The sequence below is a fragment of the Amblyomma maculatum genome, chromosome 10 (assembly GCF_055883805.1).
Source record: "Amblyomma maculatum isolate TAMU_Amacu chromosome 10, ASM5588380v1, whole genome shotgun sequence".
In the NCBI taxonomy this organism is placed as follows: domain Eukaryota; kingdom Metazoa; phylum Arthropoda; class Arachnida; order Ixodida; family Ixodidae; genus Amblyomma; species Amblyomma maculatum.
Genome location: NC_139353.1, coordinates 42,009,550 through 42,027,859, shown reverse-complemented (window position 1 = coordinate 42,027,859; position 18,310 = coordinate 42,009,550). Strand labels below are relative to the sequence as shown.

The 18,310-nt window shown below is 44.9% G+C and overlaps 1 protein-coding gene across 1 annotated transcript in view; it reads left to right on the top strand.

The window, feature by feature from the left end:
- The window catches only part of LOC146176270 (poly [ADP-ribose] polymerase tankyrase-like), a 76,617-nt gene that overhangs the window by 56,109 nt on the left and 2,198 nt on the right, over nt 1-18,310 (top strand). Inside the window, 13 exon segments of the mRNA XM_084582588.1 lie at nt 2,703-2,852; nt 3,305-3,534; nt 4,464-4,734; nt 5,936-6,250; nt 7,042-7,256; nt 8,370-8,475; nt 8,591-8,754; nt 10,729-10,870; nt 12,090-12,266; nt 12,985-13,192; nt 14,101-14,208; nt 16,710-16,906; nt 18,212-18,304. Of these exon segments, the coding sequence (XP_084438714.1) occupies nt 2,703-2,852; nt 3,305-3,534; nt 4,464-4,734; nt 5,936-6,250; nt 7,042-7,256; nt 8,370-8,475; nt 8,591-8,754; nt 10,729-10,870; nt 12,090-12,266; nt 12,985-13,192; nt 14,101-14,208; nt 16,710-16,906; nt 18,212-18,304 (2,376 nt within the window).

Genomic DNA, 18,310 nt, shown 5'->3' with positions numbered 1-18,310 from the left:
AAAATAAAATAGTTGTCTGTAATTGTACATACATGTTTTGCTCGAAATCTTTGCCTCAATCTGTCGTTAAAGTTGAAACAGCTGATAAGCTGCGCTCAAATTTCGCATTAAAAAGTAACGCAATCGTCGGCAATTTTTTTTTCTTCTTTTCCATTAAGCTTTATCCCATTTTAAATGAACCGTTGTATTTAGTGCTGTTATCTGACACCGCATGTACCTCTTGGGAAATGGTTGTTAAGGGCCCTCTGGTCAGAGTCAGAGGATAAATAACTAATTGGGGAGCCAGTCTGGAATCGCTAGTGAATAAAAAACATATTGAAAGTGGATCATAGTAACCGGGGTCATCAGTTAAGCTTAATGTCATGAGAGAGTAGGGAAATGAGGGATCGGACTACTTAATGTGTACAGAACCTGCTTGTAGCAGTCTCTGGCAGTAGGGTTATGAAATTCTCATAGCAGTATAAATTGTACGTTACTTTGGTTGGCTTAAATCTAGGGGTGTGCAAATATTGAAATTTTCAAGTATGAATATGGGGGCAAAAATATTGATACCTGATCAGTGAAGATAATGTGAAAATAAAAAATACCAAACACTGTTCATCTTGTTTATTTCAGAATTCACTTGGCGTTTGCAAATAAAGCTAAGCTAGAATTGCACAGAAGTGTATGCCCTACTCAAAAAGTATAGTATAAATTTTATACAAGGTTTTGTATACCAGTTTTTTGTATGAGAAGGATCTCTATGAAGCCAGGTGGCATTGTCATATTGCTGCTGAATAGAGATAACAGTGGCCGGGTGAATGAACCTGCTGTGGAAGCTAGCAAAATGCGATTGGAAGATTGGTGACTTAAAAGCAGAAAAGCGATATAATGTTAGTAATGTAGAAACAATAATTCAATAAATAGAATGATGATATAGTTAACCAATCTAAAACAATAATTAAGATATAGGGGAAAAAATGAGCATGGTAGCAACTGCTACCACCCCGTTTCAAAGGGAACGCACCCATATTCCATCCATCCATCCGTAAATACAGTAAGTTCCCATTAATTTGACCTTCAAGGGACTGGAAAAGATCTTCGAATTAACTGAAAGTTTGAATCATCGAATTTACCTGAAAAAAATTTGCCAAAAAACCATTTTCATCATAATAATTTTACCTTATGAACACCTGGACTATGGGTGTCTGCATTGGAGATGAAGATGAGATGAAGAAAGTGTAGTAGTGAAGCACGCGGTGCGAGTGAGGAAACTACAGTGAATTCAAAAATTTTCTGTATTCTGTAACTTTCAAATGTTTTGAAATTATGAGCATCAGTTTTTCAAATACAAACTGAATAACAAACATATTTTGAATATTTGCAAGCCTCTACAAATCACTTGTATGATGATGCACATAATCTCTAGCAGTGTATTTTTCTGCACCAAGCTTTTCCGTCCGAAATGAAGGAGACAAAACTGGTTCACTGCCTAATACACAATCTGGGGCATTACTTTTCAGTTCAGTTCAGTCGTTCAGTCGTGTCCGACTCTTCGTGACCCTATAGACCATGTCACGCCACGCTTTCCGGTCTCTCACTATCTTTCTAACATCACATAACTTCATCTGCAGCACCTCGAGGATGCCATCTAACCATCGCGTTCGCTGCCTATCCCTTCTCTGGCGACCCTCAACCTTTCCCAACATCAAATCTTTCTCCAGCAACTCCTCTCTTCTCATCAGATGACCAAAGTATCTAAACTTATAACTTTAGAATTTGACCCTCCAATGAGCAGTCAGGGTTTATGGTCGACAATATCGACTGATTTGATCTTCTGGCAGTCCAAGGAACTCTCAAGAGTCTCCGCCAGCATCACAATTCAAACGCGTATATTCTTTGGCGGTCAGCCTTTTTCACAGTCCAACTCTCGCATCCATACATCACAACTGGAAAGACCATAGCACGAGTTATACGGATCTTGATTGGCAGACTAATGTCTCTGCTCTTTACTAGGTGGTCAAGGCTAACCATGGCTCTCGTTCCCAGAAGCAGGTGTCTCCTAATTTCATGGCTGCAGTCTCCTTGGGGTAATCTTGGAGCCCAAGAAGAGAAAATCTGTCACAGCTTCCACTTCTTGTCCCTTGATGCTCCAGGACTTGATAGGGCAAGACGCCATGATCTTTGTCTTTTTAATGTTCAGTTTAAGCCCAAACTTCTCACTCTCTTCTTGTACGCGCATCAGAAGTCTCTTGAGTTCCACTTCACTTTCTGCCATTAAAGTGGTATCATCCGCATATCTAAGGTTGTTGATACGTTTTCCAGCAATATCGTCGAATTACCCTGACTGGGGCTTCTTCTCATTAAACTTTGTTTTTGTAAATTACATGCCAGATCACCTGAATTTCATCAGCTGTTTCTCTGTGTTTTCCATTGTGTCTTGTTTCAAATGTGTGCAGTGTGTGGAAATGCTGTTTGCAGGCGTTTGGGAGGGTATAATTAGGTTCGGCTGGTGGAAGTAAATCAAATGGGTTCGATGAAATGGTAAATACGCATGAGCTTATCACAAGCTGTTGCTGATGCCGCTGTTTTAATCATGTCTGCTGCTGCACAGGTGCTTGAAATTTGGCCCTGCGTTTCTCTTTGGGCCTTTTGCCGAAGGGCCCTGTGGTCAAAACAGTCACCTGATAACCGTGCAACTGTATCCCTGTGCTTCATTGCAGGCGGCTCTGAAGACCTGTTCCTATGATCTCGCACTGAGGCTGATTGGCAAAGTGAAGCAAAGCTGGACCCTGTACAGTGACAAACAAACCATGCTGCACGTGCTTGCACGAGAGGCTCCCCGTGATGCTCAGCTGGAGCTTCAGATCAAGGTGCGTCTTGGTGAAATCAATATCGTTTTAACGGAATTGGGAATGGGGGAAAAAAAGAACGTGCCTTTTGGAGCCAACTTGTGCTGTAAATAATGATTGGCAATATTGCTTTTTGCTACATACTGTTGCTGAGGGATGCCAGTCCTTAAATCTGACGGGCCTGATCAGTGGTGAATGATGCGAGGGGTGGGCCATCTGTCGCCTTGCACTCTTCATCAGTGCAGCACCATGTGTCCTTTTACAAAGTTATGAAGCATGATATTTGGAGGGTGGGCCTCGGCGAGGAAAGGGTGAATGTTTTTACTTTTAGCTTTTGTTATGACCCTGTGCTTTGCAGTTAATAGAAAAGTGAAGACAGATCAAAGGTGTAGGCCATTTGTTTGCCAGTACAGGGAAACCTAGTGAATTTTTATTTCCCAGCTGTTGTTCATATTTGCCCCACTGTTGTGCAGGTTGCGCAAGCCCTGATAGACAAAGGGGTACCGGTGATGTCGCGGGATGAGCACGGCTCTTCGGTGTTGACATATGCTGCCATGAACTGGAACTACACCCTGTGCCAGTTTTTTCTGGATAAGATGGGCATGGTGGCAGCAGCCTGTGCCGACCAGGACCGCTCCTTGCGCACCCCCTTCACAGCTGCCTTCTGGAAGCTGCAGAGCGACCGCCTGCCAGAGGACATGCAGTGAGGCGCACACTTTCTTTGCAGCAGAGGGTTTTGATTTTTTTTTTTTTTCTTCTTCTTCTTCTTTTGAGCACTGTCAAACAAGGGAGACTCCTATGCAACAGGCTGAGAGCTAAGCTTTTCTCCTCATTGTGGATTACAGGATCATTGTTTACCTTTTTCTGTTTGAAGGCGAAAGCCTTCCTTGGCTCATCAGTGGTGTGCACAAAAGTGACTGTCTGCGGAATGTGTAACTCAAAAGACGGATCCAAAGCCAATCCAACACAATCTGCATACGCCAAAAAAAGACAAAATACCAAATCCAGTCATGATTACTTGGCTATAATGCCTTAATGACATTGCATAATGAGTAGCCACATTAGTCATAGCCCGAATCCAAATCATAGCGAAGAATTCAATCCAGAATCCACATAACAAACCAATATCTAACTCAGTCATGATTAATTGGCTGTAATGCCTTAATGACAGTGCATAATGACTTGCAACATTAGTCATAGCCCTAATCCAAGTCATAGCTAACAATGCAATCCAGAATCCACATAGCAAGCCAACCAAAGCCAACGCAAAATGCCTGTGTGTGCTTTCGCATTACCGCACGTAAGGAGACATAAGTGCATTCCTTGGATTTTTTTCCTTTCTTTTTGTCTTTATTTTTCATCTTTTGCTCCATGGTTGATCAGTGCATATTAAACGTCTAGTGTCAATTAATGAAAAGAACTTTCATATTATATTATTGCCTGTTGCTGTGATAGGGCGAAAGCTAATGAGAACATCAGTGGTTCACATCTTTGTACATTAGCCTTGTTATTCTTTCTCACGATCGCTGCCTATGGAACACTGGTTGCAGCCTGAATCTGTTTCATTCCGCTTCTGTTAGTGGCAGCTGGTCAGTTCAAGCAGCAGCTGCCAACATGAAGGCATGTGCGCAGGACGTGGTGCCTCTCGTTGCTCGAGGCCGGTGCGTCTGCAGACCTGCTGACGTGCTTCCCGCTCCAGAACCTGGAGTTCCCGGGTACAGCATGCCTGACAGACGAGACACGCATTCACACGGCATCACCCACAGCTGCCCGCCTGTCACCCCTGATCTTGGCGGTGTGCAAACGCAACTACGCGGTGGTTAAGATGCTGCTTCGAGCGGGAGCCAACATCAATTTCCGGGATGGCCAGCAGCGCACAGCCCTCATGTATGCCGTCAGGCTGGTGCGTGAGCCTCCAAACGCATGTTCTGTGCTTCCGCAAATCTTTTCCGCGTTTCTCGTTCAGCTTTGTTCTGGTGACATTGATGAGGTGACATCGCAGAAGCAGGTGTCATGTGATGCAGTAGTATTGCCCATCAAGCCTTTTTCTGTCACTCGTGTCGAGTTATGGCTGACGTGTACATGTCAGTGTCACTCATTTTACGAAATAGTGAAGGCATTTCCCCTGCACTATTTTATACAAATTCTTTCTTCGTGCCAGTTCCGTATATGCAATTCTCGTAATTTGTGTGACATTTGTGTGTTCATTTTTAAGAACAGACAACAATTTGGTCCATGTGTAGGAGAGTAAGAGGAAAATAAACATAACCACAGCCGAGGCAATCATTCCGTTTTCTGTTTCACTTATAAGATTTCACTGAACTATTGCACCGGCCTTGCTAATTGTGCTTCGCAGCTGTGTTGTTGGGTCAGTCAGATAAAGAGCACTTACCATTGGTTCCCGAGACATCAGCCAAGAGCTATGGCCACTGCCTGCAAATCAAAAGGCAGATAAAAGCTTTGAAAATTGCATGTGAAACCACTCTGACCTTGTGGGAACAGAAGTGGCCTCTAGGTGGTTCTGCCAGTCCTTGCATTTTCAAACATTTGTGATGACTTATTTTGACTGCAAAATTAGTTCTTTTCATCCAACATTTGTGTTGGACTGCTTTGTTGTTTTGCTGTAGCAAGTGGGTTTGTCAGTATGGAAAGTTTTCCTTGTGCTTTTTGATTAACACAAACCTTTAGGTCACTCCAAAATTCAGCAATTGTTTAGAGCACTGATGTTGCAGCAACAGATTGAATTGGGGGTTCAGGAGCCACAAAGGAATTGGAAAGCAAGTCAAAAATAGGTAAATAAGCACTGAACAAGGACAAAATCAGCAAGGGAGGAACAACAAATGAAGTAAAAGTTGGTCAGAATAGTTTTCTGTGCATATGATGTGCAATCTATGCGACAAGTGAGTTACGTATACACTTTGAAGTTAGTTGCATATACCCTTTGAAATACTGCGAGTTGTCTATTGGCTGAGGCAAGTAGCGGAATGCGGGAGAATATTTGTGGGTGCATTTTTTCACTCTGAAGGCTTCTTGGGAAGTAACCTTTTCTTTGGCTTTCACCCTGGCCATTAGCATTCAATGTGCGGCACGCGTGCACCTCACAGAACGACATCCGCATGGCCAAACTGCTGCTGAACGGCAGCTATGACCCTGAGCGGGACCCTGACCCATATGGGGACGTTCGACGCACGGGCTTCAAAAAGACAAGCCCCGTGGACCTGACGCACCAGGACATGTACGGCTGGAACGTGATGCACCACGTGGTGGCGCCGCTGGCCAACTACACCTTCTGCTGCCCCGCCATGCTGCAGCTGCTGGTGCATGTGGGCACCCCGCTCGACGCGCCTGACAGCAACGGCGTTACCCCGCTACAGCTGGCCGCTGCCCGCGGTGTCGCCACAATCACCCATGCCCTCCAGGTATTACCACAAGCAATAGGCATAACAGTCCTGGCTTTTAAGGCGAGAGCCTTTAAAGGCCTCATACTGTCGTTAGCAAATGTGTCCGCGTTTTGGGTGCATGCCTTATATGGGCATATGCCAATCACCATTGTATCGATACTCAATCAATAGCAATCGGATGATATCAGAACATGATTTAAGGCATTTTCAAGATAATTTTATGATAATTTACGACTAATAATAAAATAGTTAAGCAGATGCCCATAGGAACCCATGCATTTGGAGGTCGTCGTAACTATCACTAACCATCACTTACTAGTTAAGGGGTGTTTAACTAACAGTAACCAGACATTAACTAGTACTCAGAAAGATCAAGTCATGGTTAACTATCACTAACTAATAGTAATGGTCAGACGTTTCAAGACATCCATAGCTGTCACATGGTGACGTCACCAGGAGATTCACACATATATAAAGCTGACCCCACCGGGCGTTCGATCCAGGCGTTCATGCGGCGCCTTTCATTTGGCGCTTCCTCGAACGTCGCACCACAGAGCATATATAGAAATAGACGCAGTACAGCAGGCATCAGCAGCGTTTAAAATTAGTTTACAGCAAAGAAAAAAAAAAGGTGCAGTATCTGTCACAGTTCTAGTCAATCACAAACGGTCTCGCAGTCAATGCCTAAGCAGCGCAGCGTGGAAGGTCTTCCGCCTTGAAGCATTTTAGTGGGCCAAAGTGCCCCCTGAATTTTTTGGTTTGTGCTGGAGAGTGATGGACGTGTTGCTCTCTCTGCCTCCTTCCCCCAGAGCGCCATGCAGCTGACCCACGACCAAGTGCCCAAGGTTGCTGTACACTCGCTGCCTCCAGCAATGCACCCCAAGGAACTCACCGAAATCACCTTCACTCACAACTTTGTCGAAGATTCAAAGGCATTCTTGGAGAAGGCCGCTGCCGACGCCACGCCCAACCAGAGGGACTCTCGCGAGGCTGTCCCTGACCCTTTCGCTAGCATGGACGATGGGTGAGCGACGTTTTGCACCTCTGCCTTACGTGTCTTATGTAAAGGTAAAGGACCTCCTTTCCTGAGCTTTGTGCTTATCTGAAGCAGTGTTACAGCGCAGGTGATGTAGCTCTTACATGCTTTAGCACTCGGCCCACATTCACCGTTTGGTATACGAGATGTGACACAAAAAAAGCTAGACAGTTCCAACAAATTATTGTACTTACAGAATCAGTTCCCTGTGACATTATCATTTTTAAAGCAGTTGCCTTCAGCATTCACACACTTCTGCATTCGGTGCTGCCACTGCTAGTAACAGTTCTGGAACAAGGTTTTTGGAAGACCCTTCCGGAGATACTCCGTTTTTACCTGAACCTCTTCAACTGAGGTAAGATGGGTTCCTTCTAAGCAAGATTTAACTTTAGGAACTGAAAAAAAGTCGGCATGGAGCCAAATCAGGTGAATAAGGAGGATGCTTCATCACAGTAAAGTTTTTGCTGGTCAGAAACTGCTTGACAGACAGGGCCTTGTGAGCGGGTGCATTATCCTGGTGCAACAGCCATCCATCACTCCACAACTATGACCTTTTTTTTTCCTGATATATATATATATTTTTTTTTACGAAGTATTTTTAGTACTTCAATGTAGTAGTGTTGATCAACAGTCTAACCACTGGGAACCCACTCAATCTTTACAATTCCACTGTTTTTTGAAGCTACAGTTTTAGTCTCGTTTCTTTTGTGTCGCACCTCGTATGTGGGCCACTAGCTGCATAACAAAATAGGGATGCTTGTAATCTCATTCCCTAGTTTAGGGTTGCAGGGAGGAATTGTATTCAAGATGTCAGACACTTGTTGCTTTAAGGTGGTGTGTGTTAAATTTTTTATTCTCATTGTGTCCATGTGGAATGAAACGAAGCTCACCGCAGAATTTGCATTACTAGAGTTCCTGAGGTTAATTCATTATATGCTTGTTGCACTTTTTTCACTTTATATAATTATCATTTGGTCTGGTATCTGATTGAGCGAGACATTATTTCAGGCAGTGCTTTAGGGCACCGCTACTGCCGGTCTTGTCTTCCATGAGCCATTGACTGCAGCTGACAAGTTCATGCATTCTCCTTTCTCCTTGCAGGGAGGTGGTCATGGACAAAGCTCACAACGTGCCATATGATGCACTTCTCACCATGGTGGACTTGAGCTATGGCCAGTTTGGTCTGTACAGTTTCTACAAGATGCAGGTGCGTACCCACTGCACGCATACGTGACGGTGACGGTGATCGAGACGAGAGGCCTGTGGGGTGCTGGTGCGAGTATATCCTCCCCCTCCCTCCGCCCTCTCTCTCTCGCCCCCAGCTTATTCAGCGGGGAGGGCTGGTGGTGCTATTCTGCCGCTGGGGCCGTGTTGGCGACTCCGGCAAGTGGTCCAAGTCCAGCTTCGCTGCGGTTCCCGAGGCAGCTCGAGAATTTGCACGGATCTTCCGCTCAAAAACTGGAAATGCATGGGAGGACCAGCAGAGGTGGGTTGAACAGAGAGGCTGGTTTCACCTGGCTGTTGAGCAAAAGTTTTAGTTCATGCATTAGAACTCCTCTATAGTGAAGTCACTGTGGCCAGCACAAGTCTTCACTGTATCGGTTGTCCGTGACGGCATGGCTACGAGGACATCGTTTGATAATTTGGCGTTTTGCTCACATAGAGTGCTGGTTTATAAAACAACACTCAAAAATACTTTTCATTCTCATCTCTTCAAATCCACATAGAATTTATTGAAGTACCAAGGAAATATCATTGTTGTTATAGCCAATAATTGTTATGAAGGGGCTAAGACTAAAAAAAAAAATGACAAACTTGTAGATTCCTCTGCACAAAAACAATTTCTATCAGCCAGATTTGGCTGGCTCACACCGTATTTCGTCGACATGTCTTTCTTGGGTGCTCCTTCTACTGTACATACCGGGAGGGACTTTTGTATGAATTCGTGTTTGTCATCACTTTCTGCACAGGTGACAGCTGAGATGATCGCTCGTTGATTAAATGATTTTTCGCACCTGCATTGTAAACATGAAAAAGTTCAGGCCTCAACATGATGCCATCATCATCATCATCATGTCAGGGGGAGCTTCACAAACCTTTGCGTCACTGGCATTCCAAACAAAGCCCACTCTCCTGAAGCAAATCCGATGAGCTTGCAGGAGCGAGGAAACAGACAGCAGAATTGGGACAGAAACCTTGCTTGCAAGGCGCGTGCACCTGAGTGACTGACGGAGTTGCATATGGCGCATGTGGCCTATATAGTGGTGCATCGGCATCAGCTCCCCGGCACCCTGCAATCACCAGCCGAGGGCGCTGACCGACTATGCCACTCCGTAGTGTTATTGCCATTTCCATGGCAACATAGGGGTGTGACGACATCTTCACCCCGGTCTCCAGGAGGGAGCATAGCGCACGGCATCTGCCGCCAGCTATGATGACCAAGCGGCGCAACGAGCGCACGCCATTGCCGTCGAGTGGAGCTGCTCACCTAGAGTCCGGCAAGGAAGTAGCCGCTGTCCTGCACTGTGTGATAGGTGGGGTCAAGTAAACACTAGAGCAGAACCGGCCCCATCTCTTAAGGGGTCTTAAGAGCCTCAATAATGTTTCCTCCAAGAAGCACACCCTGAGAAACAATAATGGACTACTGAAACGAAGGAGAGTTTTGAAAGTTTATCTTCTCCCCTGCACTGCTGCAGCGTATAGAGTCCTCGGCACACACAATGTTGGTGTGTGTTTATGTGGTGTTTTCACTTCCACAGCACTGGGTCGATTCATCGGTCGGTTCTGCCAGTTCCTCATCAGCATAGTTTCGCCGGTGTGGTTGTAGCATTTGCTTTCTTTCTCTCGAGATTTGCTCTCAGTGACCAGATTTAACTGTTATCACCGATAATGTGCTATGACAGCATTGCTACAAGTGGTTTTTTTTTACCATAGAAAACATAGTAAAGCTGGCAGTGCCGTGGTAGTTTTACTATATCTCATATTTTTCTAACGGATATTTTTGTAAGTGAATTTTACTGTAATTATTTTTAGTCATCTCATTTTTCGTTATCAGGTTTTCATCCTAGTTTGACGTTTTACAAATGCAATGCAGCAAATAATATAGCGCAAGTTTGAATATAGGTGAAAACCAAAGCTTTGCCTTAACATGGCATTTCCTGCAGCCTCAGTGTCATATAAAGGGCAACAATTAAATGTGCGATAAAATTGAGTGCAGCAGAACCACCCATGTAGTGCTTCCATGCCTCCACTTCTTGCGGCCGTGGACTCGCACTGCACAGTACTTGCCAAACATTTTCCACTGAGCAGTTCTTTACTGTGTTGGAATCCGTAGGAACACTGAGAGGGCCCAGGAGTCTCTTAGTATCTCTCTGCATGGTGCTTGTGAATGTTTTCATGTCTTGTTCAACAGTGTCTTCTGTTTGCTTGACTTGGGAGTGCTATATTCTCTCCTCCTCAGCTTCAAGGCCCAGCCTCGAAAGTTCCGGGCAGTGCAGTGGGAGAAACGCCGAAGTCCGCCACCCAGCAAGATCCCCATTAGCCTTGGTGACCCATGCAAGTCGATGATTCCACCTCCAGTGTTGGACCTGCTGCGCAAACTGGTGGGTAGTGCTCTTGGTGCAGCAGTCCCCCCATCTGTTCGTTCTTGCCTTTCTTTACGGATAGTAAGGTCAGCCAGAAGAAGCAGGACACAGGAAACTGGGAAGAAGGCAGGACCTAGCCTCTGTCCTTTCTTTTTGCTCATTACAAGGTTTCCGAGGGGCCGAAAATAGCGGGGGAAAAAGCGACTTTTTGGAAATAACATTTTCGAAATCTACAGTCGATCTCCTACACATCTACCAATTTATTCACTCTGTGGATCATTCATTCCCCTTTATAAGGTGCAAACCACCCATCTAAGTTCATTTTTTCTCGTTTTCTCAAAACACAAATTATCGATGGTTTGCTAGTTTATAAGAGGGATATCTTCGCATCCAGAGCAGATAAAGGAAAAATTATTATTACAGCATGCTCCTGGGTAATTGAACTATGCGATGTTGGGAACAGATTTCTCCTTTATGCTTGATAACTTTTTATGTGCTGTAATTTAAATGGCTTCTCAACTGCATTTTTTTGCATCGAACTTCAACAGGTTGTAAAGTGACTAATATTGCCTTGATCAGAAATGCAGTTGCTACGTTGTATTCTTTATACTACCATGACACATGCTAATAATAGTTTTCTGATTAGTGTTTCTTTTTCTCTATTGTTTCTGAAACAAAGGATTGGTTTGGTTTGTGGAGTTTAACGTTTCAAAGCGACTCAGGCTATGAGAGACGCCGTAGTGGAGGACTCTGGAAATTTCGACCACATGGGGTTCTTTAACGTGCACTGACATCGCACAGCACACGGGTGCCTTGCTTTTCGCTTCCATCGAAAAGCGGCCGCCGAGACTGGGATTCGATCCCGCACCCTTGGGAACACTAGTCGAGCGCCGTAACCACTGCGTGAAAACGTCATAATTTGAAAAATAATTGACATATCATAAAAATTTTATAAAAGTGATTACATATTTGAAATCAGCACAAAAACCTGATTAAGAGAGAGCATTCGCATTGAATTTAGCATAAGAATAAAGAAAAATTTTCCAAGAGCCAACCAATGTGTTTTACTAGAATTTTACCTCTCTCTCTTCTCATGTCCCTTCTGTCCAGGAGAACCAGGGTTAAGAGAAAAGGCCTGCATGTGGGGCTGGTCTGTGCTTCTCTGTTCTAGGCTTTGGTTGCAGTTGCCCACGTGACACTGCTATTGTAGCATGCCTTGTTGTGTGAACGAATGCAGGCCAACCCAGAGATGCTGGTGGGGTCCTCCCTGCAGCTGGGCGCCCAGGGGCAGGTTGCCCTGGAGCTGCTCAGTGGGGAGTCTCTGTCCACCGCACTGGCCCTGCTTGAGGACATCCACCAGTTGGTGCGTGAGAAAGCTTCCCTCCAGGAATCCATGGAGCACTCCGAGCGCCAGGTGGGAAATGTCCCTGCGTTCGTTTTCTGCATTCCGGAAACTCATAACCCGGTCTGTTTTGAAGAACCGGGCAGCACATTAGACAGGACGTTGGAAATTTACAGTTGTGGCATAACGTTTATTAAAAAAATATGGATATTGTATTCTCACGTGGTGGTGACAAGGCCAGTGACTACAAATAGAGAGTCTGGGAGTGCACTAAAGAAACTCTTTATTGGGCTGACATGCACTGGCAAAAGAATTAGGTGATTTGGTGGTGGAGATAACAGAAAACGTGCTCGCTGGTCGTCGAACTAAGAATGCTCATTGCACGTCAAAGCTCAATTTGCGCGACAAAGAAAATAAGGCTGCGTCTCGCGACAATGAGCATGAACAAACAGAGAATACAGAATTGATTTGTGGCAGTATACTTGCCACGATGCTATGATGACACCCTGTTGTACACACCACATGTTCCTTGGGAAGCAGCGTAGCTAACGGTGACGGTCAATCTTGCGCAGGCACAACAAACCTTATATATGTGCCTTGACAACCTTAATTGACCTGTATTGTCATGATGTGTTTAGTATGATATGGATTTAGTTGCCACTATGCCACTGATTCCGACCTACTGCTCTAACTGGACCATCTGGAATAAAGTTGTGATGGAAGAGAGAGACAATTGGGTACTTGTGCTCTCGCTCCCTTGCATTTACCTCTCTTTCTTTCCCCTGCCCAGGAGGGCAAGTTGCAGGAGCTGTTGTCGCGGCTTGTGGAGAAGAGTGAGGAGCTGTACTGCCTGGTGCCTGTGCGGGGCCGTCGCTTTGAGCGGCTCGAGCCCCTGTTCGAGGAGCAAGGGGTGTCGCGTCACACAGACCTGGTGCACGCTCTGGTGCACCTGCACCTGGCCCACCAGCTGCTCACGGGGGCACAGCTCAGGGCTGCAGGTACAAATCACTGCTGCCATGTGCAGTGGAATCTCGTTGATACCATTTTCATGGAATTAAAACATATTATCTGAAAATTGTATTATTCAAAACAGGCCTCAAAAGGTTGCGAATGAATCATACGTGACACAGAACTTACTTTTATTACTGCCGTTTAAGAACCTTTTATTTTGCGCTAGACTTCTTGTTTTTTAATGTTGAGAAGCAAGCTTTCCGACACTCGTAGGAACGAGTTGCATTAGTTTCGTCCCTCAGCTCACTCCACACCGTAGACAAAGTTGCAAAGAGCATCAAAAAAATGCTTTTTGACAACTTCCCGGAGAGCTCACTACGGCAGGCCGGAGATCTCCGGAAATATTGTAAAACTTCAGAATAGACAACTTGTTTTGCGGAAGAAAAAAAAATGGCAGGCCAGGCTTCAAAACGCTGCATAACGTGCATTGCCATGGTTGCTAGTAATACAAAAACAATGAACAACCAGCCTCCTCAAAAGTGCGCGAATGTTATACAGCTTCTCCAAAAGCAACTAAATTCATTTCAGGGGTAATTAATACTAGTGTAACAAATACAATTTTTGTTTAGTTTTTTTTTGGACTAAAGTTGGGTTATTTGCTTGCACGCCTGCAAAAGCATTGCCAGCAACAGTGCCACCACTACACTTCGTGAGATGGTAGAATCTCTATAGCTCAATAGCGTTGAAAGGGCTTGTGTGACAAGGATATCCACAAGGACGCAAAGATGCAAGGTGATTCCTTTTGGCAGGTTTTACACCTGGGATTTTTGTTTTTCTTTATTTTCTTCTCGTTCATGAGGAAATATAGAGAAGAGTGGCCAAGACACACTGCAAATACCTGTAAAGATGAATGGAGAGATCCATTCTCAGGCAGTGTATTACCTTTCTCTTGCAGAGATGCACCCGCTGGACTATGTGTACCTCAGTCTTCACTGCAAGATACAGCTCATGTCAGAAGAGTGCCCCGAAGTCCAGACCATGATGCAATACGTACACAACTCTTGTAAGTCTCAGGCTTGCTTTATGTCTCTAGCAAGGGTATGCGAATGTTCAAATTATCGAGTAAGAATCGAATACGGGTATGAGAAAAAATACCATCGAATATTGAATATCCGATCAGTGAAAAAAGATGTGAAACATTAAAATACAGTCACCGACCATTTTTTCGGACCTGACGGCACTCGGGAAATGGTCCGAATAATCGAACAGTTCGAAAAATTCATGAACTTTAAACAAAATTGCTTTTCTGTGAAAAATCGGCTTTAAAAATCACGAAATTCGCTATTCCCCTTTTTTCCTTTATATGCCAATGACAAGGAGTTATAGCATAGCGTGATCTGCGACTGTGATTGGCTTCCGTGCGCCGCCCATGCGTGCGCGCTCTTGTGTTTCGCGGGCACGGCCGCCAGTGCACTCACGCTGGCTGGTGCAGACGCGGCAGGTGTATGCGCCACCGGGAAGCATGCAACTTGCTCAAGGCAGTCACCGCGTGCGCAGTGGTGCCCTGCAGAAGCGGATCATGCTTAAGCTGTAACCGCTATAACCCTCCAGTTAGAATATCTTGGCCAGTCCTGCTTTCGTCATGTCTATGCCACTTCACGACATACTATGATGCAGTCTATCCGAAGCAATAACATTCAGTTTCGATGGTTGGCGACAATAGTCAAGACCGTGAAATAGACTTTCGAAAAGAAAAGCAAGTGGAACGAGAGCCCCATGAATCACGAATGCATCGGACCTTCCCCCACCCCATTTTCCCCATGGGTGGCGGTGGGGCGGCGTCGGAGCGAGCCACGACAGACAGTGCTCACGTTTCATTTTCAATCCGACTGCGCGCTTTTGTAGGCTGCCGCGATGAAAAGGTTGAGCATTCACTTATTGCTACTGTCTCAAATGGCGATGATGAACAAAGAGCCAAGCTAGTCCGTCCAAATGACTGCTTCGCCTAGCTTTCACGGCTGCGCAAAACCGCTTGTTTGCGAAAACGACGCCCGCTCGCATCTTAGTGATGTTGAAAAAAACTAGCCTTTGTCCAAAAAACAATCTGCACAGTATCTCTCGTGGCAAATTTAGTCCGAAAAATCGAACTTTTGGACACCATAGGGTTCCAAACTAACGATCGGGAAAATGTACACGCTCCTATGGGCTACGTGACAGCTCCTGAATAAAGTCCGAAATATTGCGCAAGTTCGAATTATTGTCGTCCGAAAACTCTGTCGGCAAACATTGCTAATGGTTAGTTTTGGAATTCACATCATATTTGCAAATAAAATTAACCTAGAATTGCACTGAAGTGTATACCGTACTGAAAAATCAAGTATACTATGTATATTGTACAGTATTCTGTTAAACAAATTTTTTGTATGGGAAAGACTTGCATGAAACTGGGTAGATCTCTCATATCACTGCTGAATACAGTGAACTCATCAATTTGGCCTTCAAGAGACCAGACAAAATGTCCAAATTAACCGAAATCTTGTATTATTGAATGGGGCCAAAGAAACTGCCAAAGATTGTTTGCATTACAGTAATTTGACCTCATGAGCACGTGGGTAGTCTGCATCTGAGACATAACAGAGGTAAGAAAAGCACTTTTTGCCCGGTTTTGTTATGGGCTTCGCTTTGCTGGGAAGGTCCCTCCCTCATCACAATGGACCCCTTGCAAAAATCGTTAAGTAGGCTTTCCCACGCTGCTTCTTTCCCCAAACATGGCGTCACTGGCTGCCAGAAAAACGGCGATATAGACCTGAAATCGCATATTGCTTCTACAAGATGCATTTAGCGGTAATAGGGCAGTTATGCTAATATGTTCTGATGCATAAATCATATGAATTATGGCCATAATACAATGTTTCAATACATTGCAGTTCTGCCATTAGTGGGGAATGCAGCATAGAGGTGAAGCCGACTTAACATTTATGAAAGGGGTCTATTAGGTCCCTTCGCGTTTTGAGGTCGTTTCACTGCACAGTCAACGTGGTTGAGCATTGCGGTGAAGCGTTTTTTTTTTTTGTAGTTTGTCATTTTTTAATACATATTTGGAAAATTTCAAACATCAGTTTTTCGAATGTGAATATAGATAGAATAACAAGCGTATTCAATTTGTACTCGAAATTTCGAATATTTGCGTGCCCCTAGTTTCTATCACGACTTAGACTGAAGTCTTGTACTTTTTTTTCCAAGCAACCAGATTTTGGTACTTACCAGTTTTCTGCTAATAGCAGCTGAGATAGCAATAATGTCTAATGAGAAAATATAAGTTTTCATAAGGGATGGCGGTGAATTCTCGTGACCTCACATAATGTTCAAAATGCCTTAGGAGGTTACAAAGATTATTTCATGAAGTGTTACGTTGATGGATTAAAACGCCCAGCATTAAATAGGCGATAACACATGCCGGGGCAGGGGGAATATAAAGCGCTGTAAATTGGATAAAGAATTGAAGTGACCCCCGGAATGGGTCTGCACTCCACCCTCATTTTCCTCTCTGGGTGCTTCCTGCAGCGGAAGTGCCGCCCAAGGTGCTGAGGATGTTCCGAGTGACACGTGATGGCGAGCCCCAACGTCTGGCCTCGTGTGGCGTAGACAACCACTGGCTGCTGTGGCATGCTGCTCAGCCTTATAGCTTGTTGGGCATCCTATCCTCTGGGCTCGAACCGCGGCCCCTCGTCAACCACTGGATGGGGGACCATCAGGCCAAGGTGACAGCTTGCATTTCTGTCTTGCAGTGTGGCGAGCGTGCCTGCTTAATAGGGAATTCAGCAATTTCTCTTTGGTATGATGAATGCATTATTTGTTGCGATAGAAGAGCTTTTATGTCACAACACCAAGTTGAGGATCCATGTGCACTGAGGCGTGAACTGTGCAACGCATAATTTCACACCCCCACGCACAGCTGCCACCTGCAGAACCAGAAAAAAATGCCCTTAATAGCTCTCACTGTAAAATACTATCGAATTTTTGTACGTGGAACTTCAGCCTGAAAAAAACTCGTGGAATAACAAATTTATTTTAATTCTCTTTCAATTTTATTTCTTTCTTTCCCACAACTTGGGACAGTAATATTTCATTGAAATTTTACTTTAATGAAGTACTTCGCCACTACGCATGTATTATTAGCCTTCTTGGCTGGAAGAAAGGAAACCAATTTTTCAACACGTGGCAGCCAAGTGGAACTCGTAGCTGCTGCGTCATCTGTCATGCCGCTTCAAAATTTGCACTGAGTGCACTTGTTACTGTTAGGACAGTGTGGGATTCATAGTCGCACAGCTAAAGTAAAGTAAGCGCTGAAGTCCGCATATGCACCGCCCTTTGCAGAGCCGAGTGCGTTTGCGAAGTACATAGTCCAAGGGACTGTTGTAAACAAAGTGGAAGTTTGATAATAATGCATACCTGCCAACCTGTTTCAATTTGTCCGGAAGACTACGATTTTCGACCGGATTTTCTGATTGCACGAGCACTGCTCTAAATATTCCTACAAGTGGCCTCTGCCCACGTCTGCCCATCAGCAGAATCCTTTCCACTTCGTTTTCAACCATGGCGCTGGCGACACCACCGTGCTTGAATATGTTCAAGTTTTTGCCTTATTCTTACTATGTGGGTCAGCTGTACTCTGCACCCAAAAAGCTTTCTATTTCAATAGCTTGTAGCCATACTACCATCGACTGGGCCCTTCCACTGTCTCTCGACAATGCGACCGTCGCTATGCTCTGGGCAAAGCTTGGAGAGTTTGTTGACTTAGGCCTCAGAGCCAAGCTTTATGGCAGATGTCAAAGACAATCAAACCAGCACCCTCCTCGGCCGCCATGACTGTGATGGGGCCAGATGCCCGCACAGATGCCAGCGCCGAAAGTGCATGACAGGGCTGTCAATAAACGTGTTTCAATCAATCAACCATACTACCATAGGTTATTAATTTCAAAAAGTGAGCAGAGATGGATTTCCAGAGGGCATATCATGGTCAAAATGTATTCAATAATGATTGTGCATTTCATTGCTTTGTACAGGGCATTTGCCTGGCTGACCGGTTTGAGCAAGCTCGTCGGCTATGCCAGTCTGGATCTATGGCCCCCGGTCCCAAATACATGCTGCTGTGTGAGGTGAGC